The following is a 27,922-nucleotide window of genomic DNA, read 5'->3' as shown; positions in this document are numbered from 1 at the left end:
AAGATTGGATGACATAGAAAATTTCCATAAAAATACTACATTAATAAAGCAATAAGTCATGCAAACTCTGACATATTAGTTTTTAAACTGTGAAACAATAACAAGTGATCTCAACTTTTCGTTTTTTCGATTTATTCGCATTTACGCTTTTTGTTTTTGTTTTGATCACCTAAAACATAATATTTATATAAAAATTTAAAAAGTAAAAAAAAAATAAAAAATATTAAAGAAAAAATACAAAAAAAGTATTATTATTGGAATGGCGAGCTACACCCAGGAGTTACTTGCCAAATTGCAATAAATATACAAGTTTATAAAAACTAAACAGATAAATTTAATATATTAAAATAACAAAATAAAAATATAAAACAAAAAATCAAAGCAAAAATATAAAACCAAACTAACCATCTAGGGCTTTGGACTAGACTTGAAAGTAATAATAAAAAAAAAATCACAAAACAACATCGTTTCTCGGCATTATAGCCAAGGTCTTAAGGTGAAACCTTTCGATTGATTAGTATTATAACAAGCTAATGACCTTTTATGGTGAATTGTGAGTATTGAGTGATTCGGGTGTATTGAGTAATTATAAGAAGGTGTGAAGAGTGTAATGAGTGCTCAAGCGTGATTGAGATTATTTAGTTTTAAACTTTAGATCTTTTGGTCTTTTGATGACTTTTAATAACCGACTTTTAAGTCCAGTCTCAGTGATCTGAGAAACACATTACTTTGCCATCTTCCTCTAAAAGTAATTTTAAATGATACCCTTTGTGTGATTGAAGATGAAAACTTGGACAAGGATTTGGAGGGTCTCCAAATAATTCATGGAGGGAAGGCCTTTGAAATTGTTTTGAAAACAAACACCGCAAAATTTAGAGTTTTGGGAAAAGGTTTAAATATTAATGGTTTCTTTCATTAGTTTTTTAATTCAAAACCAAACAGACAGACAAGTACGCGAGTTACAGTCTCAATTTTAAGCTTGACTATCAAAACTAAAAAATTCCAAACTGGTAATGACTTTGCAGAAATGGGTTATGGAAAACACATGATTACTAAACCAATTATGAAAACAAACTCCAAAAAAGAGGGTTCTGGTACTACACTGGAAGCCTGAAAGCAGTAATGGAAGGTTTAGAAGTATCCATTCCGAAACAACTAACTCTAAAAGATTATAAAGTTAGAATAATTCATAATGGACAAGAAGACCATAGAGTACAAGAAAAAAACACCTGCCTCTAATAGATCAACAAACAACGAAACACTAACACCAAAAACCAATGAAACACTTATAACATAAGTAAATAAAAATCATAAATAGCAAATTGAGAAAATACTAAATGATAAAATAAGTATGCCTGTAAAAATAAACCAAAATGAAGACCAATGTATGACAGAAAACATACCTATAACCAATGAATCAAATTTAACCTCAGATATAACATTACAAATACAAAATATACGAAAAGAAAAAAAGAAAACACAACTGAAGAATATAATACAAACATTTTAGAAATGTAAATGCTGTAGTGGATAGCCAAAAAATTGTCATCAATGTTTCAAACGATTTGGAGCTTTCTAATGATTTTAGGGAAAATAAAAATAAAAGAAAACCATCTATTATAAAAACGGAACTCAAGATTATAAAAGGTCTAACAAAATCCCTGGCCTTTACCCGCAGGGCCAAACAAAAATACATAAAAATAAATAAAATCTATTAAGTATAAAATTTAAAAATACCAAATAAAAATATAAAACAACAAATCAAATAAAAGTATAAATTTAAAAAAAAATCAAATAAAAACATAAATTTAAAAAAAAATCAAATAAAAATACAAATTTTAAAAAATCAAATAAAAATATTTAATTCAAAACAAATAAAATAAAAATACTAATATTTTCTTTAAAAAAAGATGGAGTTAAAAATAATGACATTTAATGTGAATGATCTTAACGATAATGTTAAAAAACACAAAGTAATGAGATTGCTGGAAACTTTAGACTGTGAAATTTTCTTCATCCAAGAAACCCATTGTACCAAAGAAAAAGAAGATCACTGAGCAAAAGAGTGAAAATAAAAAACAAATGGCTCTTCAATATGGAACAATAAATTGAACAAAGAAAGAGGAGTTGCCATTCTCACTAAAACTAAAACAACCTTTGATCAAATAACAAAAGACAACCATGGAAAGATTCTAGCAACAAACATATATATATACAAATGTAAGAATAATAAACGAATATGGCACAAATGACCCAAAAGAAAAAGAACATTTCTTTGAAACACTTGAAAAAAATATTAGAAACTGTGATAAAACAATCTTGGCTGGTGATTTTAATATGGTGGAAAATGCGAATACAAATAGACAGGGAGGGGATTTGCTAAATAAAAATAATACTCGTGGTTTTAGAAGCTTGACAAACTTCCTCTTAAAGCATAAAATCGAAAATGTTTACCAAAAGCAATACCCGTGGAAAAAAGAATTATATTTGAAAAAACAGATAACTCATTCAAGACTTGTATTGGTAGGATCTACTATCGTTTAAATAAAAACACTAAATGGACTTGTTAAGTTAAAATACATATAGAGCCTCAATTTCAAAGAGACTCTGGATATTGGCATTTAAACGTGAATCTTTTGAATAACCCTACCTTTAAAAATTTTATTTTTTAAAGACCTAGAACATTTACAACAAACAAAACACCAATTCGAAAATAATAACCAATGGTGGGAAATCCTAAAATTTAAAATTAAGGAAAACGCCATGCAAAGATCTAGAGAAATTAGTCAAGAAAAAAAACAAAAAATTGAATTTTCGAACAATGAAATTAAAATTGAAAAAAAAAAATATCCCCAAAATAAAGAAACAATATATATTCTAAAAAACAAAATAAAACAACTCACTGTAGATCAAGGGATTTTTGCTAGAACCAGGCAAACATTCATTGAATAGGGTGAAATCCCTTGTAAACTGCTCTTTTCCCTTGAAAAAAGCAAGCAAAAAAAAGACAATATTAGAGTTCAAGAATGGAGATATTATATATAAAGATAATCTAAATATTCAAAAACTTATACGCAAATATTTTAAAGACCTATATAAAAAACGTCAATTAAATATTAAAAAACAACAACTTTTTCTTGACAACATCACTAATCCACTAAATAAAAAAGCAAATGTCTGAACAAAAAACTAGCTAATAATGAAATATTGCAGTTAAATCTCTGAATATTGGAAAAACTCCAGGCATAGTTGGATTACCCATTGAATTCTACCAAACATTCTGGGACTTATACGGAAACCATTTAACAGAACTAGCAAATGAAAATCTTTTTCAAAAGGACAAAGAACTTTCCTGGTCGCAGAGAACGGCTCTAATCAGCCTCTTGCCTAAAGAAGGAGACAAAACAAACTTTAAAAACTGGCGACCAATATCACTTTTGTGTGCAAGCAACTGGCTCAAATATAAACTTAAATAAAACAAAAGTACTAAGTTTAGGCGGTTTTTACTTTATAATCTATAATAACTATGTTAAAAAAGGTTTACTACCAGATCATTATATAAGCTGGGAAAATCCAACTGATTTTAAATTTCTTGGTGTGACTTTTTTCACTGACCTAGGATATGCTGCCTCCGAGAACTGGAAAATAGTATTAGAAAGATTTACAAACAAAGCTAGGTTGTTCAAATATAGAAACGTATCACTGAATTGCAAAGGTATGTTCGTCAAAACTAGAGAATTGTCAAAACTATGATTTCTTGCAAATATCTTTCCAATTAATAAATTAAAAGAAAAAAAATTAAAAAAGAGACCTGGAAATACCTCTGGCAAAGCGAGCATGCAGAGTTGGTAAAACGGAATATAATTTACCTACCCACAACAAGTGGTGGCCTAGAAATCCTTGCCCCAGCCAGACAGAGTAATGTCAAACCCCGCATGAATCTCTATATTTACAAAAATACTTTCTTGCAACATCACTAATAAAAACAAGGATTAATAGATACGAATCCTGGCTATTTCTAAATCATAACAATTTTGAAAAAACCCTCCATGAACTCCCATTCTTCTATAAAGAAACCATAACAACCCTAAAAAACAATACACAATTATTCCAATTAACGAGCAAAACATCAAAAAATATTTATAAAGAAATATCTAACCCAGAAAATGAATTGCATATAAAACAAATACAACTGATGAGGGAGACAAAACTGCAAAAACATCTGCCACGGAGACAAATATGGGTTAGAAACTTTAACTCATATGTCCAGGGATCTAATCAAAATACCCACTGGAGAATAATGTTAAATAACCTACCAACACTGGAAGAATTACAACACTGGAGGAAAAATCGATGACGAGGAAACGCATCATGTAAATCTCGTAATCTTTTAGAAACCACCCTTTATCCATTTATATCATGTAAAAAAGAATGAAAAGTATGGAATGAAATGAAAAAAGTTTATGGTGTGCTATCACCAAATAAAACCTTTAATATAGTGAAAAAAATTATTTATGAAAATTGTCGAAGAGCTATCAAAAAATGACAAGGAAAAAAAAAAATTACGACACTTACACATATCACGACTACCGAACTGTGGAGAGCCAGAAACAGTAAACTAAAAGAAAACAAAGACATCTACGCTAAAGACACAGTCTGTCAAAATTAAGAAATAAATAAAAAATGCGTGTCAAACAAAATACAATAAAGCAGTTCAAGAAAAATTGATACAAACATTCCGTGATACTTATTCTATAAATGGAGCAATACGTAAAAATACAGAAAATACCTAATATTTACCTTATAAAAGCACTCTAAATAATCAAATAGTAACCAAAATTTTGAAAAAAACCCAAGTGCAAAACATTACAAAAACAAAACAAACAAAAAAACAAAAAGAAAATCACAAAACAACAACAAAAAAATGCTCAAGTTGTTTATATGTTATATGTTAGTTGTAATTGTTATATGTCATATGTTACTTTTACTTGTTATATGTTTACTTTTAGTAGTTGTTATATGTTACTTTTAAATACATTACTTATTTTAAACAACAAAAAGTAGTTTTCCGAGTTAGCTTGTCTTTTGAGTTTGTGTAAAACATAATCCTAGCTCTTACTTCTCTCAACTACGATGCAAAATATTTACAAACTTCAAAAAATAAATCTTTTTTAGATTAACATGTTTTTTTGTGAATTTTTTTTGTAAAGTGTTTTAAAGAAACAAAGATTTTTTATGTGTAAAGATTGCATGCAAAGACAATTTTAGGGAAGGGTGTGTGAGGGAAGGGGGTCTTCTACCCCTAGATTTTTAAGTTATAGCCCAATTTTTGACAAATTTATTCGAATAGTCGGGTATTTGATGTAGTTCAGTTGGGTGAATTTTGATTTTATTGACAATTTTCTGATTTATTTTTAAGAAACCAGTCGGTACTTTTTACGGATTAACCCCCCTCCCTCATCTCTTTTTTTTTTTAATTAATTTATTTATAAAGTCATAATTAACCTAACAAGGTTGTGGTGAGTGAGACTCAAGTCTTAAAAGCACTTATTTAAACATAGTGGTGGAATTAATGACCTCGAAATCATTACTTCTTAATTTGAATTGCTAACTATATTTTTAGATAGTTCAAATTTAGCAAAAATTATTCTTTACCTTTTATCTTTCATTAATCAATAACTGCTTTAAATTTAAAGAAAAAATGTTTAAATATTGTAAATATTCAATAAAACCTTTTTATATGTAACTTTACATTTCTTAGTAATTTAATAGACATTGAAAAATGCCCCCATGCCCTTTAGGGATGGGGGTGCCAACTATGTTGATCCTTAAATAAAGCTTGCTACGGCGATAAAGATTAATATGCTTATCAAAGAACAGGATAAAACAGTTTTAGAAAAATATAAAAACAAATTATTATAGTTGCTACTTTAAGTTATAACAAAAAACTTAACAAAATACCAAAAATGGTGTTTTTCAATGTAGGGGGGGGGGGGGGGGAAGGGGGAAATGGGTAGGGGACGGGGGAAACGGGGGTCTTTCTGAAACTTTTATAATCTACTTCACAATATTTTACTAGAAAATTGTACATATTAACTGCCAAAATAAGACGTAAAATTATACCCATTAATTATAAAATAACTTATCTTTTTTTAAAAATTTCCAAAAATTCCCGAGTTCAAAATTTCCAAGAAATTTTCAACCCTAGAAACTGATATTGAAAGTACGCTGAAAATTTTTTTGAACATATTGAGAAAAGTTTAAAAACTTATTTTCTACGAGCATGCAAAATTATTTTGAAAAAGATTATGAAGCAAACACTTATTTTTTTGTAGCCGAATATGTACCCAATATAAAATATTGCGTTTCATAACAAAACTACCGTTAGCCGAATCTGACATTTAAAAAATAGTCGCAGAATTATTAGGCAATCGTTGTAAACAAGTTTTTTTACTTAAATGAGCATAACTTTTTGTAGAAGCATTATTTTGTTATGAAATATTCACAATCGTAATTTTGATTTTAGCCTCTTTCCTCGTATAAAGTTATTTATATTTATAAACCTTCAAATGTTCAAATTATATAAATGCATAAACTATTTTTATTATTGATGAGATTGTAAATCTTGGGTTTAAGCATTTTATTGCTTTTTCAAAAGTAATTCGCCAATTTGAAATAACTATAAAAATCTGACTAAAAGATTGTATTTTTAAATTGTGGGTCTTCATTATTTTATATTTTTTGTTGAAATATTTACAGAAAATCCAAATCCTACAATGATAAAATGGATGTTTTTGAAACAAAGAAATGAATTTTATAAAACTATATAATAACTATAACTTTATTGCAAAAAAAATTTTTTTCAATTTTACGGAAATTTTCAACCCTGGGTAATTCCGTGTCAAAACAACAACAAAAATTCAAAAAAATAACCCACTCTCTCTAAATGACTTAATTTTTGCAACAAAGATACTTAAGTACGCTTAAAAGAATTCTCCAAAGTTGTTTCAAACAAATCGGAATATTTTAGAAGTTATGCTAGTTTAAAATTCAAAACTTAGTAACATTTTTACTTATCATACTCCCCTAGCAACGTTCTTAGCAACAAGTAAATGTCGATACATATGTTGTTACCTTAACTATATTATTTCATTATTTAAAATTTTCCACATATTATTAGATGCTAAACCAAAAAATTATACTAAGAAAGAATAATTTTTTATATTTATTAATAAATCAATAGGAGTAAATTGGCATTTTTAATAAAATTTAAAAGTAATCATGCTTACTGTAAGAAGAATTACAAAAAAGGTTACAATCTATATACTTCCAAATTTCATATTCTTAAAGTTTATACAAATATCTGAATTAAAAAAGAAAGTTAGCTGTTTTTCCATTTATTAATCTAAAAAATTTAATTTTTATTTTTTATTGAAAATGTATTGAGATTGATAGGTAATTATGCTTAGGCAAAACCAGAAAGTAAGAGTTCTTACTTATGTGTAAAGCTACAATATGCATATTTAATAAACTCAATTAAAAGTATTCAAATATTAAAAACAGATATTTTGACTTAGAGCTAGTCAAAAATAAAAGGTATTTTCACTTGGGTGTAAAACTGCAATATCCATGACATGCATGTCCATAAATAAATTCAATTTTAATTATCAAGAAACATTAATTCTTTAAATTCCATGTTGTTATGAATTCACAATTTTTTATACAAATTAGGGAACCTCAAATATTCCTTTGTTTTTCTTTGAACGGTAAAAGAAAACAAAATTAAGTAACTTTTTTTTAACAAATGCAAAATACTGTCATATACATACCATAGACATACGCAAACTGTCGATTCCACGTAATAATTGATAAAAGGAATCAAGTAAATGTCTTTTAAGATTCAAGGGCCATGTTGGTGCATAAATTTAAATTCCACATCGACTTTGCACATCACCTTGTATCTCACAATTTTTACACTTGTAAGTCAAACTAGACACTTACACCTAGATCACTGCAGTATTTTATCTTAACTTCATTTTGACATACAGGAATAAATTCATTAAAGTCTCTTGTTCCTGGTATTGTTTTTTCATTTTTAAATCGTTCAGATTGTAATAATCTTGTTTCTAACAAACTTTCACTTGAGGTAAAAACAAAGTTTATACCTTTGATGTTGTAAGTGCAATATATAAACATATCACGTGAGTTTAATATTTGATTTGTAGAAATTCTCTGCAAACTAGCATTAGCTACAAGCCGTTTAAGGGTCATTCCGTGTCAAATCAACCAAAAAATATTTTTTTTGGCACAATGTCATCTTGGACTTTGATGATTTTTGGAATATAAGCTTAAATTAATGAAAAAAAACGTTACTTAAAATTTTAGTATCTGAATCCATACGGTTTCAGAGATATCGATACTTTGTCCCAATCTCTTTTTTGACTGTTTTTTTCAGCGCCATTTAATTTTTTAGCGAATTGCACAACACAATTAGCTTTAACTTCTGAAATACTTGTTTAAAAGTGGTAAAAAATCTTTATTTAACTATTTGTTAGGGCGAGGAACTCAAAACTGATCACTAAAATCCCCCAAAAATCAAGTTTCCGTTTTATGTTTTTTGATGTCCCGTACAAAAAAATATTTATCTTAAGATGCCTAAATGATACGATTCAGAAATTTTTAATATAAAAAAACTCCAAGGGTTCTTTTTTTTAACTTATATTTATTTGCATTTAAAGTCTTATAATAATAAACCAAAAAATATAGAAATAAATTGGACAATCACAAATAAATAAACAAATTAAAATAAGTAAGCTGTAATAAGAAAAATTAAAATTAGAAGGCAAAAAGAATTAACAATCTTTTACAATTTTATAAAAAGTTAGTTCTCTGGTTTAAAATTTCCCCAGCTGTCTTCAACGCGTTAATGATCAATTTCACTGATTTTGTAATGTCTTTCTGTGACAGTTGTTGGGATATTAATCATTAACAATAGGATTGTTGATGGAACCCAGCACACATCATCTCAAATGGCCAATAATATGGCTTTAAAGGGCAACATGGATGCATGAATCTAACTTTAAAGTCTTTATTTTCAACATCAATCTCCTTAACTAGTCCGTTCCATGGATGCATATTGTAGATCAAACATAAACACACTCCAATGCTTGTATAACAAACAAGCATTCTTTATTAATCCCATCAGTTTGAAAATTAAAAACAAATGAATACTCCAATTTTTCAGAAACAAAACTTGGAATGAAATTGTGATAGCTGCGAGTGCCTGGTAACGTTTTTGCAGTTGCATATCTTTGCTCCATTTCAATTCGGATTACAGTGTACTTATATTTGACTCCTTAGATATGTAATAAAAATTAATTCCAATGATTTTATTTGTACAAAAAAAAAACATTGCAGATCCTGCAAGTATATGATTTGTTGTTGTTCGATAAAGGCTAGCAATTGAAGTTAGTCGTTTAACAGTTCACCAATACCATCACAGGGTGATTTACCGTAACTTGTAGCAAAGAAAGACCATGTACATTTCATATTAAATCTTGTTCATGGTGGCCTATACTTATGAAGTGTTTGGAGTTTTTGTACTGGCCAGCACACCCTTCTGAAAAGTAATGAACAGTTTCTATTTGATGAGAAATATTGCTTTTAATATGTTCAACTGTTAACTTCATCACATCATATACCATATCTACATCATGCAGTAAATGATCAGAGATAAAACATATTGAATCGCATTTGAGAAAATTATTTACTTTATAGTAACCTTGCAGTTTTTTTGTATTATAGAGTTTGTTAAATATAAAACATTAGGAAAAAATTTCATAATTTAAAGGTAATTGTGTTGTGCAATTGGCTTTAAAAATGAATGGTGCTGAAAAAAACAGTCAAAAAAGATATTGGTACTGAGCATCAATATCTCACTAAACTAAAATAAAACTAACATTTGATAGCACTAAAATTTGGAGTGAAGTCTTCTTTCTTTAATGTAAGCTTATATTCCAAAAATCATCAAAATCTGACATGATATGGTGCCGAGTATAAATTGAATTGAGCTGGAATGACCCTTAACTGGTCCTCCTATGCCATCACAAGTTTGCTTTCCATGGCTGGTTGCAAAGAAAACCCATTATGTATCTATTTCAAAGTCTAATTTATGCTGACATAGGTTAAAAATATTTTTGCAGTTTTTATATTGAGATGAACAGCCATCAGAAATGTAGATTGCGCTTACAATGCTGCGTATCTTTTGCTTCAGATTATTGATAATTCATTTTTGTACCTCGTAAACCATTGGTACATCATGGTTGTTATCATCTGATATAATGCAATATGAAGTGGAATGCAACACTTGATTTTCTTTATTGTACACAGCTATTAGTGTGCACTTATTCCAATGCAACCCTTGTACTTCATCCAGCACAACAAAACTATAGCTTCCGGCGAAATCTCCAAGAATTATTGCGCTATTTGATGGCAGTTCTTCTTTAAGATTTTTTAAACATTTATATTGGCATTTAGAAATATATGAATGGGCTGTTAGCTTGACTAATTTTTCCATCACCATATTTATATAATCTTATGGTATGTTCTTCCTCAAACTACCCTATTATGTAGGTATGCTTACAAGCTATGTTAGGTATGCTTACAAGCTGTATAAGTAAATCTGATCTATCAGTAGTAACCCATTGATTATGTTCGATGGTATTTTCTTCCTCAAACTAACCTATTAGTTCGAATAGTTTTTCTTCTAATTTAGATGTATTTTTTGAACATTGTGTTTCTTATCTCTTATCTCTTATCAAAGCTAACATTTTTTCGAATTTAACAATTTTTTTTTTAAATCAAGATTATATTCATTATCAAAAATTTCAACTTCTGTCAATGGAATTTTTAAAGAACTTAATAACTTTACTTTGAAAACTGTTGTAATAGTTTAAATTTTTTTTTCCCCAATACTCATACGATTTGCAACTGGTTTTCCGTGAAGCTTGACTGGTGACACGCCAATTATACTGAGACAATCAGAAAGTTCTTGTCTGCTTTGACTTATATTAGCTTCTTGTTGAACGTTAAATACGTTTTCTTTATCTATTCTTTCATTTGTGTAACCACCAGAAATACCAATGTCGTCAGCGTTAATTTCAGTGGAAGCTTTTAATTTGACTAAGCAATTTGTACAAATATTTTGACCAGGTACAATATAAAACCTGTTGTTTAAAGCTATGGTTTTTAAGGTGACTTCTCTGAGAGATGCTAAATTAAAAAATATAACTTAATAAAATAAAATGTGCCTAGTATTAATAAACATAAAGAACATAAAATTATGACAAAGTAGCATTTATAAAAAACTTTATGACAAGCTTTATTAGCCTTTGCACGGTCTTTTGTGAACCAACAGCGGATCACAGCATTTATTCTCAAACGCAGGGAACTTCTCAAGACAGAACTTTTGATGATGAAAACATAAGTCAATAATCAAAACAGGAGAAACACCAGACCTCATCGCAACTAAATTTTGCTCTTCTGGAGCTAAATCTTGAAACAAAGTTTATTCCAATGTGGTTTGTAAACGTTAACTAGTGGCAATTTGATTTTAAAATCAATTCAATTGAGCATTGTGATGTTCCAGCCATTATAAAAATATTTAATTTCAATATTTTATTTTTCTAAAACTAACATTAAATAAATAATAATATCTCATATGAGTATTATAATCAAACTCAAATGTTAGAAACAATTGCTCCATTTAATTAATCAAAGCTGAAACCAGAAACTCATTCTTAATTTAAACTAAATAAGTGTAATCATCTTAATCTTAAAACAGTAATTTTATAGTAGAAGAGTCGTTTCACTTTCGTTTTTAAAATAGTTTTAACTAGTTAGGCTTTTCTAAACTTGAAATAGCGCGTTCTCAATATAGACGCGGTCATTCAAGAAATATCTACCAAGTAAGTTAAAACTTTTTACTTTTTGGAATTTAATTGCTATTTACAAGTTTAGAAATATTAGATAAATTATAATAGCAATATTATGATCCTATTATAAAAAAGGTTTGTATAGAACAGCTTAGAAAATTATATATTACATTTAATATAATCATATATTAGATAAAAAGTAGAAAGGTTCACCTTTCTCATTTTTTAAATCATTTATATTAAGTTTCCTTTAGCTCTTTTCTTGTTTGTTTTTTTAGCGGTTTAATTTTTATTGAGCTTATATTTTATTTTTTAGAAAGAAATTAGGGTTAAGGTTAAGGCCAAACTATTTTTTATGCACTTTTTTGCACTAAAAGAGTTACTAAAACTTTATCATAAAATTGCTTATTACTACTTTTAAATTTATTTATTTAGAAAAAAAAGATTTAAGAACTCCTAAATTGATATAATTCAAGTATACATTGAATCCTATCACCTCATACCTTGCTTATTTTTTTATGTTGGTTATTAATTTATTCGCATTTTTGTGATACTATTACCTTTTTTTTGTTCTGTTTTAGAAAATTTAGAAAAATAAATTAAAATTTCGAGTCAACACTGACATTTTATTGTTTGTGAACGTTAAATTTTGTAATTTCTGCTTTTTTGTTAATTAAATATGGTTATAAATTAATATTTTATTACGAGACTTGTGTCTTTATATATGAATGTGTATACAAATCTTTTTCGATTTTTTCATGTTATTTTTAAATTTTTTGTTTGCACAATTCAAGTTATGTATGTTTATAGCTTGCATAAACACTGCAGGCCAAAAGTTTCCGGACACTTGGATTTTGTTTAATTTTTTAACTAAAACTCCTATAATTATTTCAAAAAAATTCAAATATCATATTTATTTTATAAAAGATACATATAGTTACTATTAAGGAAAAAAAAAGGAAAAAAATGAAATAAAAAAATACTAACAACACTATTATTACTAAACTGTCTTTTCGTCAAAATAAAACTAACGAGTTTTTATCACTTTTTTTGCAATCCGTGGCATCCTATTTATTAATTTATTTATTATTTCGGGTGTAATTGATAACCAGGATTCTTCTAATATCTGCCTCATGTGCTCTTTGGATGTTGGGCATTTTTGTCTGACCTTTCTGTCCAATTCTTCCCACAGTAACTCTATTAAGTTCAAATCTGGTGATTGGGCCTGCCAGGTCATGTTTTTGAGGACACCATTATCCTCTTGTTCCTTTAAATAGTTCTTACATAATTATGAGGCGTGTTTAGGGTCATTGTCCTGCACAAAAACAAAACCATGACCAATAGTTCTTAAGCCAGAAGGTATAGCATTATTTTCTAGAATAGTTTTATATTGTTCTTTTTTTATAATACCCTCAATTTTAACTAGGTCACCTCCACTAGCTGAAGAAAAATTTCCCCATACCATATTTGACCCACCACCATGCTTGATTGTTGGCACTAAACACTCTGGGATCATTTTTCTTTTGCTGTTCTTCTGATGTAAATTCTACGTCTTTGCCAAAACAGTTCAAATTTGGACTCGTCGGTCCATTGTACTTTTCCCCAGTCTTCTTCTGTCCAATTTTGGTGGTCTATAGCCCATTGCAATCTTTTCTTTTTATTTCCAATCCGTAGCAACGGTTTCCTGACCGCTATACGGCCAGAAATTCCTGCTTGTCTAAGACGTCGTTTCGTAGTGGTTAATGAAATATATTTTCAATGACTCCTATTAAAGCCTGAAGTTATTTCTGGAGCCGTAAGTCTTCGATTTCTTTTACTCATCAATATTATACTATTATCTTCTGCTTTTGGTGTCTTCCGTGGTCTACAAGATCTTTTTTTGTCTTCAAAAATGTCTGTTTCTTTCATAATAAGTTATTTACAAAATATTTTGAGTTAAGATATGACCGGAGCAGGCAGAAGACAAAAGTCTTGTCATCTAGCCCCGTTGTATCGTTTAAATTATCATAAATCTATCATAAATTTTTACAATATCAATAAAATAATGTAAATACTTTTAAATAAACATTTTACATTTTTTTATACATAAAAAAAAATATTTTTACATTCATAAAATTATATATGTATAAAAAAAAAGAAATAAATACAAATTTAGATAAATAAGCAAAAAAAATATATATATGTTTTACTTTTAAGCAAACGAAAGAAAAGTTCAGAATTGAAAAATAAGATATTAAAAATAAAATAGAATTTGAGATGAGTCATAATCAAGTAACTGTTTTTTTAAAATAACTTTGAAAGTTTGAAGTGAAATTAAAGTTTTACTTTCAATTGGAAGGAATGAGTTCCACAAATGTGGAACTCATTCCTTCCAATTGAAAGTAAAACTTTAATTTCACTTCAATTTCACTTTCATTCCTTATTTATGATTTATAATACAAATGTGGCCCTCGGTATGCTATTGAGAAATTAGACTGTTTTAATAAGTTTTTGGTACCTAATAGTTATGCAATGAATGCTTTGTTTGATATTTATGATTTATAATAACAAAAAAGTCGTCAAAAATATTCGGCAGCATACGATATTTAAATCTAATCATGAATAAAAGAATACTGTAGATATTTAATTGATAAACATTAGGCACTCCAAGCGTTTTAAGCAGTGGATTGTCACTGATGTATTTATTAGCATTTAATAAAAGGCGGCTTGCTTGTTTTTGTTTATTTAAGATACGCTTTAATTTTGATGGATAAATGCTGGCCCACGCAATATTACAATAACTAATATAGCTATGGATAAACGAAAAGTAGATAAGTTTTAAGAAGTTTTTATCCAACATATGCCTTGTCTGGTACATAATTCCAATACTCTTTGAAATTTTATTTTCTATTAAATTAATGTGGTCTTTCCAACTTATTTGTTCGTCAAGTAAAACGCCTAAAATTTTAATGCAGAATGTCCGTTGTAAACTAGTTTTTTCTATTGAAATATTTGGGAGTTTTAGGGGCAAAGTTTCAGATTTGGAGGATTTAGAAAAAAGAATGCATTTGCTTTTAGTTTTATTTAGAGAGAGTTTGTTGGCTTTCAACCATTCATTGAGGTTGTCAAGCTCACGATTCATAGTGATAAAGATTGACTCTATGTTTGAGTGGGTATAAAAAACCTGAGTGTCGTCAGCAAAAAGATTGAAGTTTAATACACTAGAAGATAAGTAAATATCGTTTATATAGATAATAAATAATAAAGGCCCTAGAATAGATCCCTGTGGAACTCCGCAAGAAATGTTTTCTAGTTTCGTACAGGTTTTGTCATAAGATACACATTGTTTGCGGTTATTAAGATAGGAAAAAAACCATTTATAATTATTATTTTTGACACCATAGTTTCTGAGTTTGTAAAGAAAAGTACTATGGTCCACAGTATTGAAGGTCTTTGAGAGGTCAATAAAAACCCCAAGAGTATATTGGTTGTTTTCAAATCCGTTTAAAATTTCTTTAACTAATTTAATGACTGCATGTTCTGTCGAGTGCCCTTTTCTAAATCCGTACTGATTATTATTAAGCAATTTATGTTTTATAAAATAATTGTATAGCCTATTATGCATTATTCTCTCTAGAATTTTAGAAAAACATGGAAGTATTGAGATAGGTCTATAATTAGATAATTTAGAAATATCACCGTCTTTAAAAATTGGAACTACTCTTGCTAGTTTTAAGAGGTGAGGAAAAATACCATTATTAAATGAAAGATTAAAAATAATTAGTAAAGGATTTTCAATAATATCAAAAACTTTTTCAGGTTTTCAAACAGGTTTTTGGAAATTTTATATTTTTTTTCGTTTTGATAAGTTTTATCTTTTAAGCAACCGTTAAAGAAGGCTTTTTACCCATATTTTTAATTAAATAGTCGAATTATAAAATTTTAAAATTTTTTTCAAGATTTTTTAATGCAACCGTCATTAATACCAAATGAAAACTAAACAAAACTAAATATTCTTAATCATTTTAGCTATCATTATGTTATGAATATTTACTTCATGTTTCAACAAATAAATAACGTTAACAAGACCAAACTCTTAAGAGTAATGTAACATATATCAATTTAATCAATTATCAATTTAATCATATATATAAATTTAAAATCTATATATCAATTTAAAATAAACAATTAAAAATACAAACTTATTTATGTAAATTTGAGGTTAGTAATACCCAATAACTGACCTTAAACTTACATAAACACTTAAAATTAGTAAGTTTAAGTATTATAAACTAATATTATTGATTAATTTAATGATACAGGATTGATTTTAGCTTTTTATACAAAAATATCAAGTGTCCGGAAACTTTTGGCCTGCAGTGTATGTCTATATTATGTTCAAAGTTAAAAAGTTTTTGAATAATATGTGTATGTGGTAATATGAGTTATATAATTATAAATAAAAAATATGTTTTTTTATAATAATATTTTTTTTGGTTGTTTTTTTAGAGAAGATTTTCTTTTAATTAAAAGAGTATCTGACCAAAACAAAACCCTCAGTTGATGTATCTACATGTCGATTGTAAATTTAATTACGCCTAAATTTTACTTAGTTGATGTGTACACTCCGTTAACAGAGTAGTTACAGCCTGTTAACGAACTATTACGGCTGTATGCGTAGTGCATGTTCTGCGCTTTAAATTTATATGGCTCAAGTGCAAAGCTTTATTTAGTTGGTGCACAAAAGCGTGCAGCAACAAAAAAAGCAATTTTAATTTATGCAATTTTACACAGAACTATTGGGGTGAAAAAAACATTAAACAGACTGAAAAGTACTAATTAACTCAAAGTTTAGGGGAAGGGGGGTACAAAATTGTTGCGTAATTTTTGAGGGGGAGGGGTCAATAAAGTGTTACAGATGCGTTATGAGTGGGAGGGGGTCAAAAAATGCCAAAATCTGCGTGATGTAATTTATGGACGACCCCTTTGTTTTCAAAGTGTGTGACTTGGCAAATGTGTAGAGAAAGATTTTGCGTAATGTTGTTACTAACAACAAATAACATTTAACTTGCTTATGTATGTTACAAACGTTGTTATGTTTGGCTTAACTTTATGTTGGTGTTTATTGTTTAAAATGATTAATCGGTGGTTTTATTATTGGAACTCACTGCTTTTAATCATTCATTAAAAGCCATACAAGAAAAATCATTTTGCCATATATACATTTTGTTTATATCTCAATTTGAATTTTTAGAACCATTTCGCACCAATATGAATTGTTTTCTAAAAGCTATTATGAAATATTTAACAACTACTACTCTCTTATTATGACATCTTATCTCTATCAGATACATTGATTTTCGATTCATATATAATGTTTTTCTTTATATTTACTTATTCGTTACATTTTTTCATTTCAAATTTATCATATGATGAGTTTATGCGATATATGGAGAACAGATTAATGTCAATTTTTTTATGAATTTTTAAAAAACATCTACTAACAATTAGTCCACTCAACGTCCAAACTTCAATGTTGCATATGTCATTTTTAAGTAGTTTCTAAGCTTTTCTAAATGTGTTTCTTATTCACATGGTTTTACAAGCAAGGACTGGAAGCAAATTTTAGCTGAAAAATGTTTCCTTAGTCTTTAAGGAGAATTGGTGTTGTTCTTTGTATTTCTTAATACCACAATTGATAATGACCACTTATAAAAAATATTTTACGAGTTGCTTGCTATTTTATGATATAATTGTTCAAATTGTTTTACTATAATTGTCTCTCGATTGTTCAAATATTGTAATAAATATAATCTTTTATAAATAAATCTTTTAAATATCTTATTAAGTTGTGGTGTTGTTTGCCAATGCTGTTACATTGTGTTGTCTAGCCATTTTATTTTTTTTTCTTTTTTAATTACTTTGGAGACATAGTAATGTGTGACTTACAAACATTTGATGCTATGCGCTATTGTTACTGTGTTTTGTGTTGATAGATCTAGGCTGTTATAGCTATTTTTTATTCTTTATATTTTCTGTTATTATTATCCTAATTCTACAAAAAAATAAATACAAATAATACTTTCGTAGTTAGGAATTGTAATCTTTTTTTTCATTTCTTTTTTTTTTAGGTATTTGCAGGCTTAACTTGCTTTCCTTTTCTAGTACCTGTGTTATGACAGATTTTAAAAAGAACTTAACTGATGTTAATGCGGTCTTTATGTCGTTAACTATATGCAATGACATTGCTGATAGGGAGCTAAAGTTAAAATATTATTTAATGATAATTTTCTATTTAGTTTTTTAGATAATATATCAAGTTATTACTGTGTTTTTATTATTATTAATCATTTAATTACTCATAACACGTATTGCAGGTTGCTTACTACTAGTAGCTATGATTACAAAACGGTAAATAAAGTTGTAAAAATAAAACAATAATAAAATATATATGTGTATTAAAAAACTGAAATTACTTTTGCCTCAAACAAGTATTTATATATAGTCTATTATTGCTAAGATTTAGAATGAATAGATCAATACCTTTTCTGCAATTGATCTTAAACTAGACATGTTTACTGAAAAATTATTGTTAAAAACCCGGTGTAGCGTTTTTAATTTACTGGCGTTAAAATTTTACTGCGGGGTAAAATTTAAACGTTGGAGTTTTATTGCTATCGTTATTGTTTTATTGACTTTTTTAATATGCATTTTTTGGCGTTAATTTTTTCAGCGTTTTTAAGATGAACAAAAATATTAACTTTCATGGTATCAGGAAATATTTTAATGACCAAAAGTTTCCTGAAGATGTAAACGAGAGAGAGACAACTTTAAAAGGCAATGTAAAAACTTTGCAATTATAGACAACAAATTGATGTATTGCAAAAAAAATATTGGTATGGTGAGAAAAACTTTTTAACTAATTCGAAATTTCAAAAAAAAAATTGAACATTTGAAACAATTTTTTGATTCTTATTATTGTTTTTATTTAAATGTTTACAAACAAAATTTTGTTTCTCGTAGGTGATTGTGGTAATAGACGAGAAGAACAACTAAACATAGTTAAAAAAGTTCATGAGGGTCTGGGAACCTCAGAGAAAGCTGTTGCGTTAGCCAGTCACCTTGGCATTAATGCTGTTAGAAAGCAAATATCTTCAAGATTTTTTTGGCATTTAAGAGTAGGGGATATCACAAAGCATATAAATCAATATGAGTGATGTCAGAAAACCTCCAACAGAAATCTTAAAGTCTCTCTTAAATCTTAAAGTGCTTTAAAACCTGTTAAAGTGGAACAGCAAGTAATGAAGCAAGTTGGTGTGGATTTATTTCAATTATCTGAACCGAATGGATTCAACTTTGTGATTGTTCTTATTGATTATTTTTCTAAATGGACTGAAGCTGAACCTCTAAGCAACAAAGGAGCAGTATCTTCAGCATCCTTTTTCTATAAGGTTATATGCAGACATGGTTGTTTTAAAATACAAATCAATGACCAAGGTCGGGTGCTTGTAAACTCTGTATCCATTGCATTACAAAATATTCCTAGATGATAATAATAAAATAATAATAATTCAAGGATTTTTATAATTATCATGTATAAAACTCTAATTTACCTTGTATACTTGTATAGTGGGTGTTTAATAAATATATAAATATAAAATATAAATGACATGACAGGTATTCAGTAGCATGTTACCTTGGCTTACCATCCACAAGCCAATGGCCTTGTAGAGAGACAGAATCAAACAATTAAGAAAGCAATCATTAAGGTTTTAAATGAAAATGTTCAAAATTGGGTGTCAGTTTTAGATGAAACCCTCTTTGCTCTACGTGTTAAAGTGCATGATTCAATGGGGTAGTCGCCATTTTTCCTTATGTATAACCGACAATCCTGCCTTCCAATCGATGTAAAATGCATAGATAGACTCAATGATGATGAATATAATCTTGTATATGATAAAGAGGTTTTACAAAAAGCTTTAGAAATGAAAAGAGGAATTGAAGAAAAAGCCATGAACAATATTGTTTGTTCATAAAAGAAACAAAAAATTGACTCGGACAGAAAGCATGCAACAGCATTAAAGAATTGTGTTGGTCAGAAATTACTTTTAATAAACCTTAAAAGAGATAATAGGAAAGGTGCTAAAACGACTTTCTTGTGGCTGGGTTCATATGAGATTTTTGATATTTTATCAAACTCTACATGCTTATTAAATAACAGTAAAGGGAATAACACATTGCAAAAAAAATACTCGCTACATCGTCTTAAACATTTATTGAAAAGGAAAGTAATTTAAGAATGTCTAAATTATCTTCACAATATGGTGATAAAGATGAATTTCAATGCTACCTCAATCTAATGAAACATCCCTCCAAAGATATTCGCCAGAAAATTGCTCAAAAACTTGCTCTCAAAATACTTTTCATGTCAGATGGAAATATTGATGGAAAAGAAAATGATGTACCTTTGAAAATGCATGCATGCAAAGCTGATGGAAATTATTTTTTTCATGCAATTTCGCTTTAGCTTTCAGGTTCAGAATGTCAACATGTATGTGTTTGCGATCTGGTTGTGAAACACATGACAACAGAACCTTGCTCCAGTCTCTCATCAGGATATCTAGGTGATGACGTGGATAGTTATCTCACCAAAAGTGGTATGGCTGCAGATGGTATATGGGCTACAGATGTAGAGACTCTTGGTACTGTAAATCTTATTGGAATTGATATAAAGGTGTGGTCATTCAAACGATAAAAACTAACATGGCTAAAATATCCAGTTTTCACTAAACTTGACCAACTAACATCTCATACTATTCTTTTAGAAAATAAAAACAATAATCATTTTAATGTTGTTTTGTCACTAAAAACTTTAAAGTGAGAAAAATTTGAACTGAAATAAAATGTCGTTGGTTCCACTTGTTTTTCATGTTATTTTAGAAGTATTTTCAGCTCTATTGGAAGTATATCTGAACCCATACGTCACATATATACGTCAATAATTTATGGCCTTCAGTTATTGGTAAATTTATTTGATAAATGCTAAAAATAAGAGAAAATGCATAACTTTACATAAAAAAGTGAATCAAAATCTAGCCTAAAAAGTAAGTTATCATTTAATGTATGCATTAAATATTAAAAGTTTCATAGAAAGATAAATTAAATTACCCTTATTTATATAAAGCATGTATATTTTTACCCACCCTTCCCACAAACTTTGACATTTCTTCTTTATTTGATGACAGTATAAAAATAATAAGCGTAGTAAATTTTTAACATTATCATATTACTGCGCAGTAACGTTTAAATTTTACTGCGCCGTAAAATAACAATTTTAAAAAAATACTGCGCAGTAAAATTACAACCTTAAGAATTTACTGCGCAGTAAAATTTTAACGGAGTAAACCATTAACATGACACCGGTTTGCATTTCAAAGTTTTTAATCAAATATATAACTAAGTAATGATTTTTGATTACTTTCTTCAAAAGTTTCTATACCTATTAAATTTTGTAAACGTATGATTAATGTAGCTGTGTATACTTTAACATTTTAGTGTTGCTATAGACGTTGCTAAGAGTGCGGAGAATAAAAAAATGTGAAAAATCTCAAACTTCAAAGACCCATTACTTTTAAAATAATAAAATTGGCTGCAAATTATTTTTGATTATTCCTAACGACGCTATTAACTGCGTTTGTGCCAAAAATCAAGTTTTTCTGAGATGGTGGGTTGTTTCGACTTGTTGTTTTAACATGGAATTACCCCCTTATCAATTTCTGATGTCAGTTCAACAACGAAGTTTTTACGAAAAGCTAATTCAATAAGGCGGACACAAAAACTACAAAAAAAAAAACAATACAAAAATAAAGTTTAACTCTTTTAATTTTTAAAAAATGTTTATATGGATAAAAAATTTTTAAAAAGAACACAACAAAAGACATTCTTGCAACTCGAACGCCAAGTACGTTATGATAAGATGGTCAAAGATTTTGAATCTTAATCGGAGCCGTAACTAATAATACCTACAAAAATAAAATAATATAAACTATCATATATGTTTTATTTTCAAAATCACAGATCATTTGACATTAGGTTCATGTTCTTTAAGTTAATTTGTTTGCTTAGGATATGTTAATTTTCTTTTAGCTTTATAGATTTTCATATAGTTGTCAATTTTGTCATAAGATTACAGTGACAATTAACTTGTAATGAATAGCAAACTGAATTGGATTATTATTTTGATCTCTCTGGTATCAGTGCATACTTTTGAACCCATAACAACAGCTGGTATTTATTTTATTTTTTATTTATTCACTAGTTTATTTTTTATTAGGTTTTACCCAATGGTTTAAGCATTAAAATGCTTAAACCCTTGGGTTTAAGCATGTTAATGAATGCATAATAAATAAATAGTGACCTCTATTTTTAAGTCTATACTTCAAGTATTTAAATTTAATTCAAGTATTTTTGCTAATTGAAAAACAATAATAAAAAAGTTAGAATTTTTGATGATTACATATCTACAATGTGTATATAATAAATTTTGTATATAAACTTGATTAAATATATATATATATATATATATATATATATATATATATATATATATATATATATATATATATATATATATATATATATATATATATATACAATGCAAAAAATCGTTTTTACCCATTTAGAATTTTTGCCCATGCAGAATTAATTGAGATTATGATTTGATTTAAAATAGGAAAATTTCACATCAAATCACGCAACTTAATAAATTATGCGCCTTTCATTTTGTTATACAGTTTGACACTTGAATCAAGTGTCAAACTGTTCGACGATTCCGTAACTTCCAAAACAGTTACTTTTAGTTACCGGTAACTGCGGTAACTTGAGAGTAACTTAAGGTAACTTGAGCATAACTAAAGGTAACTAGAGCGTAACTTAAGGTAACTTAACTACTTATTAAATAATTGAGTAACTTTTAATTTAAAAAAGTAAGTTTAAAAATATTGACAATTTAATAAAATTATTAATAAAATGTGAGAAGAATTTATACATTATTAGTAATACTCACGGAGATTTCATTTAAGTCGTTTGCATACAAAAATTCAAAAATATTTTCAGTAACAAAAAAGTAGAAAAAGTCAAAAATTAGTCCCTCCCTAAAGATATAAATGTATATATATATATATATATATATATATATATATATATATATATATATATATATATATATATATATCTTATATATATATATATATATATATATATATATATATATATATATTTATATATATATATATATATTATATATATATATATATATATATATATATATTATATATATATATATATATATATATATATATATATATATATATATATATATATATATATATATATATATATATATATATATATATATATATATATGCACAATTTCAGTTAGTTTAGTTTCCGAAATTTCATGCAAACAAGTTTTTAACATGTTGTACCTATTGAGCTTTAAACGCCGTGCTTAGTTTAAAGTAATTCAATTATTTCATTTCATTATTTTATTAAAACCTCGTTTTTATATTTAATTTTATTTAAACCTCATTTTTATATGTTTTCTTTGGGCATATTTCTTTTAGAAAATTAGCTCAGATTCTTTATAAAATCTATTTATACTAAAGCATTAACTATTCGATGTTAGATTTATTTAGCAGGTTAACAAGAATTTTATCAAAGTTTTTTTATATAAACTGCGCCACGCGTATTTTTATTTTTTTTTTGTCCTGTTCTTTAGGCAGAATAAAACTTAAAAGATAATTCTGGAATCAAATGCGTGTGAAAAATTAAGTAAAAATATAAAATTTTTCATCTTTATTGGTGTCATCCTGCAAAAGGAAATTGTCTCTCCAATAATATTCGGAAAAGTCAAATCACGGTCAAAAACGTCTTTTTCTTCCGTCAAGCTCCTATATTTTGGAATAAAACATGGAAAAACCCTAATCCAGACCAGAACTTCTGTTTCATTTTTGTTTGTTTTTGTGCCACAAAATTTTAACACCTTTCTTCAATCTGCCGCTGAGTTTCGTAAATTCCATATTCTCCCCCATGCGCATACTTTAATTAAGAATAATAAATAACAAATGTTTATTTAACAATAATATAAAAACTAAACAACAATTGTTTTATAACATAATGAAGAAAAAAGTATTATAATAAACAAGGAACAAGTCTAATAACAAATGAGTAACAAATATTTTTTGTTTTTCACACTAAATTTAGTTTCAAAGATTAAATTGTTGCATAAAACATAAAAAATTTTTTAACTTCACACGGTTTTTACGTTTGAAACTACAAGAATATATGTTACGGTTCTCCGCAAGAAAAAAGTGGTCAAAAGTGGTCACAAGTCAAATCATAAAAAGAGCTTAATAAAGTCATTTCTTCTTCATCTTCTTCAATATAGCTTTCATCGCATAAGTAATTTTGTTTATCAACATTTTCATTTAATAGTCTGTTTCTACTCTTTTCGTGAATGAAATTATATGTGCTCCAAACTCTCTCACTAGAAGCAGAAGATATCGGAACTGTGAATAACCTGAAGCAATTTTAGATAAATTTGGAAATTTGCTTTTTCCAGCAATTGCCCAGTATTGAAAATTTGATATTTTAAAAATTTCTTCTTTGATACTGTCTGACATAAAAACAAATTGCGTTAAATATACATTCAACTCAAAAATTGCTGAACCGATTTCTTCTTCTGAATCATAAAATATTGTAAAATATTTTTTTAATTGTTTCAAAGTATCTAATTTATCTGAACCAATCATATCATCACTAGCATATAGTGGAGATAAAACAAAAGCAAATCCCATGGATTCTGTATGGATAAAGGGCCATCGTTCATATAATAACTTGACAATTATTCCTGAATCTAAATCTTGTTTTTCAAAATGACAGAGGAGTCTTTTAAAATCATTGTCAATGTTTGCTAAATCATAATTATCACTTTCGAATTTTGCAATTGTATTATTTGGAAATTCAAGTATGGTTGATAAGCTTTTGACTTTTTTCCAAAACTCACAATCGGTAACCATTTTTATAAACGATTTTTTTTTTCTCTGATTCTTTAATATTTGACTTAATGTGATCCTCAATTAAGAGTTCAATAATAAATTTAGCATTCATTAATTTTGATAAACAATTATAATGAGTATACCTACGAGTGTCAACAGGAATCACTAAGGTATTTTGAATTCTATACTGTTTTTTTAATTCATTACATCTGCATGAAAGTAGTTGTATTCTTTTTATAAATAAGACAACTTGTAAAGCAGATGTCATTGTTTCTTTAAAACAGTTCAAAAAAATTATATCTTTTATGAGTTGATTATTAACGTGAGCAGCACATCCATCAGCAAAAAATTTAGGAAACTTATATTCAATAATATTCCATACACTTCTCATTGAACTTGTGTTATCAGTTATAATTGAAACACACTTATCACTTCCTAATTCTTCTACAAACTTTAAAATACCTTCAGCAATATTTTTTTTCTGTTTGAGAAACACCACTAGTGTCTATAAATTTAAAAGAAAAAGGTTGTTTTCCAGGAATTATGATAATATAGTTTACAAGGTGATCATTTTGTATATTTTACCAACCATCACTGGTAATTAAAAGACAAGGACTTTCGCTTATCATTTTTAAGCCAATATTTTAATACTTTTCATACTGATTCCTTAGTAGTTCTAATAATTTTTTCTGACGGCATATGGTTTAAATAAGCCGGCCTCAAAGCACCTATATATTGAGTTTATAACATTAAATGGAATTCCAGCTCGAAAAACAAAATTTGACAATAATTCATCATATTGCAATTGATTATCAAATCTTGCATATTGCAAGATTTGCTTAAAGTATCCATCCAATTTATTATGGTAGCATTTTTGTTAAATTCTTTTAGAATATCTAATCTTTCACTTTGTTGACTTATCAAATTAACACCACTATGTTGTTTATTTATACCAACTTTATTATTTACAGATTTATCGGAAAAAATCTGTTTTTCTTCATCACATATACCAGAACAATTAGCTCTTTTATGGCTTCGTAATCAGATGACCAATAAACTTCAATGCCACAGAAAATGCTTTTTTCTCTTTTAGTGAAGATATTCCTGCTTTTTAAATTTCTTTCGATACATATTTTAGCTTTCATTTAAATCAATGTTAAATAACAGTAAAACGTGACTTTTCAACTCAGTGAATTAATACTAATTCAACAACAACGTGATAATTTTATCTATTTAAACACACTTTAATACATTTGTTGTTATTTAAAACTTATTTAACTCTAAAAGACTTTATGTTTTACTTAAACTTTTATGTAAAATTGTTATATTTACTTAAAAACTTAATGTATATAAAAATGTTAAATTGCTGAGCATTTTGAGGTGCTGTAAACTAAACTTCAATTTAAAGCACCTCAAAATCTTAAGCAATTTAACATTTTTTTATACATTCAGTAGTTAAGTAAAAGTATAACGATCTTACATCACAAATACTCTAAACTAAATTCCCTACTTTTGATATAAATCATTTATATTAGATGTTTATAATAAAACATTCATAAAAAACTAGCAGTAAGCAACTCATAATACGGGTTATTAGTAATTAAATCATTTATAACAATAAAAACACATTAATAACTTGATATATTATCTAAAAAATTGAATATAAATTTATCTATAAATAACGTTTTAAGTTTGACTCCCTATCAGTAATGCCATTGCTTATAGTTAACGACATAAAAACTGCCTTAACATCAGTTAAGTTCTTTTTCTGTCGCAACACAGCAGGTACCAGTAAAGCCTGCAAATATCTGAAAGAGAAATGAAAAAAAAAATTGCAATTTTTAATTACCAAAGTACTATTTGCATTTTATTGTTAGTAGAATTAGGATAATATTACAGAAAATATAAAGAACAAAATAATAGCTATAACAGCCTAGTTCTATCAACACAAAACACAGTAACAATAGCGCATAGCATAAGATATTTGTAAGCACACATTTCAATGTGTCTCCAGAATAATTAAAAAAGAAAATATTATAAAAAGGATAGACAATACAACGTAATAACACTACAACTTAATAAGATATTTTATTAACAAAATACTTGAACTAAAGAGATTTAATTTGTTACAATATTTGAACAATTGAGGGACAATTATAGTTATTAATTTGAACAATTACATCAGAAAATAGCAAGCAACTTGTAAGATGTTTCTTATAAATGGAAACTTGTAAGATATTTCTTATAAATGGTCATTATCAATTGTGGTATTAAGAAATATGTAATAAGTTTCATTAATTCTCGCTTTCATCTAAGAGAAAGAGAGAGAGAAAGAAAGTGTTTTCGAAGCAGAATGTTAAAAAAAGTAAAAAAAAACACACAATAGGTAATGGTAATTGGTTTTATTGTTACCCGCAAACAAAATTATTTTTACCTTGATTAAATAATAAATTTCCAGTATTTCTTAATTAAGTTCCGGCTTCTCTCTGACTGTTTAATGATTAATAGAGTAAACTTAACATTATACTAAATTTACAAAATTAAAACCATGTTTCAACAGTAAGCAAACTAATCAAGTGATGACAAAGGCAGCTAAAAAATAAAAACAGTTATGTTTGAAATTTTAAAAAAATTAAAAATCATTTATGCTATTAACTGTTTGTTTATAAATTGTTGTTATAAACTGTTATTAATCGAAATATGACTATAAATATATATACTATAAATCACTCGATATATTTCTATAAATATATAAATAATATTACTATAAAAAGAAAAATTCATACTTTGTTTTGTTCTTAAGTGTCTAATGTAAAATCGAATCAACAGACATTAACAGTTCTTGACACTGAATTCTTGCAAGTAAGTTATCTGCTCGCTGAGCAGCATTTCTTACATTTCAACAACGATTAATTTTATCCTACCTAGATCTCTTTAATTTGACAACAACTA

The 27,922-nt window shown here is 27.3% G+C and overlaps 1 protein-coding gene across 1 annotated transcript in view; it reads left to right on the top strand.

Moving 5' to 3' along the window:
• The first annotated feature begins 21,551 nt into the window (after nucleotides 1–21,551).
• The window catches only part of LOC136088795 (torsin-1A-like), a 34,248-nt gene continuing 27,877 nt past the window's right edge, over nucleotides 21,552–27,922 (top strand). Inside the window, exon 1 of the mRNA XM_065813556.1 lies at nucleotides 21,552–22,199. Within this exon, the coding sequence (XP_065669628.1) occupies nucleotides 22,121–22,199 (79 nt within the window). The 5' untranslated portion in view covers nucleotides 21,552–22,120. The remainder of the gene's footprint in view (nucleotides 22,200–27,922) is intronic.

This window comes from Hydra vulgaris, chromosome 12 (genome assembly GCF_038396675.1).
Source record: "Hydra vulgaris chromosome 12, alternate assembly HydraT2T_AEP".
NCBI classification, from domain to species: Eukaryota; Metazoa; Cnidaria; class Hydrozoa; order Anthoathecata; family Hydridae; genus Hydra; species Hydra vulgaris.
Note: the sequence above shows the minus strand (reverse complement) of the source record. Positions and strands in the feature narration are given on the sequence as shown.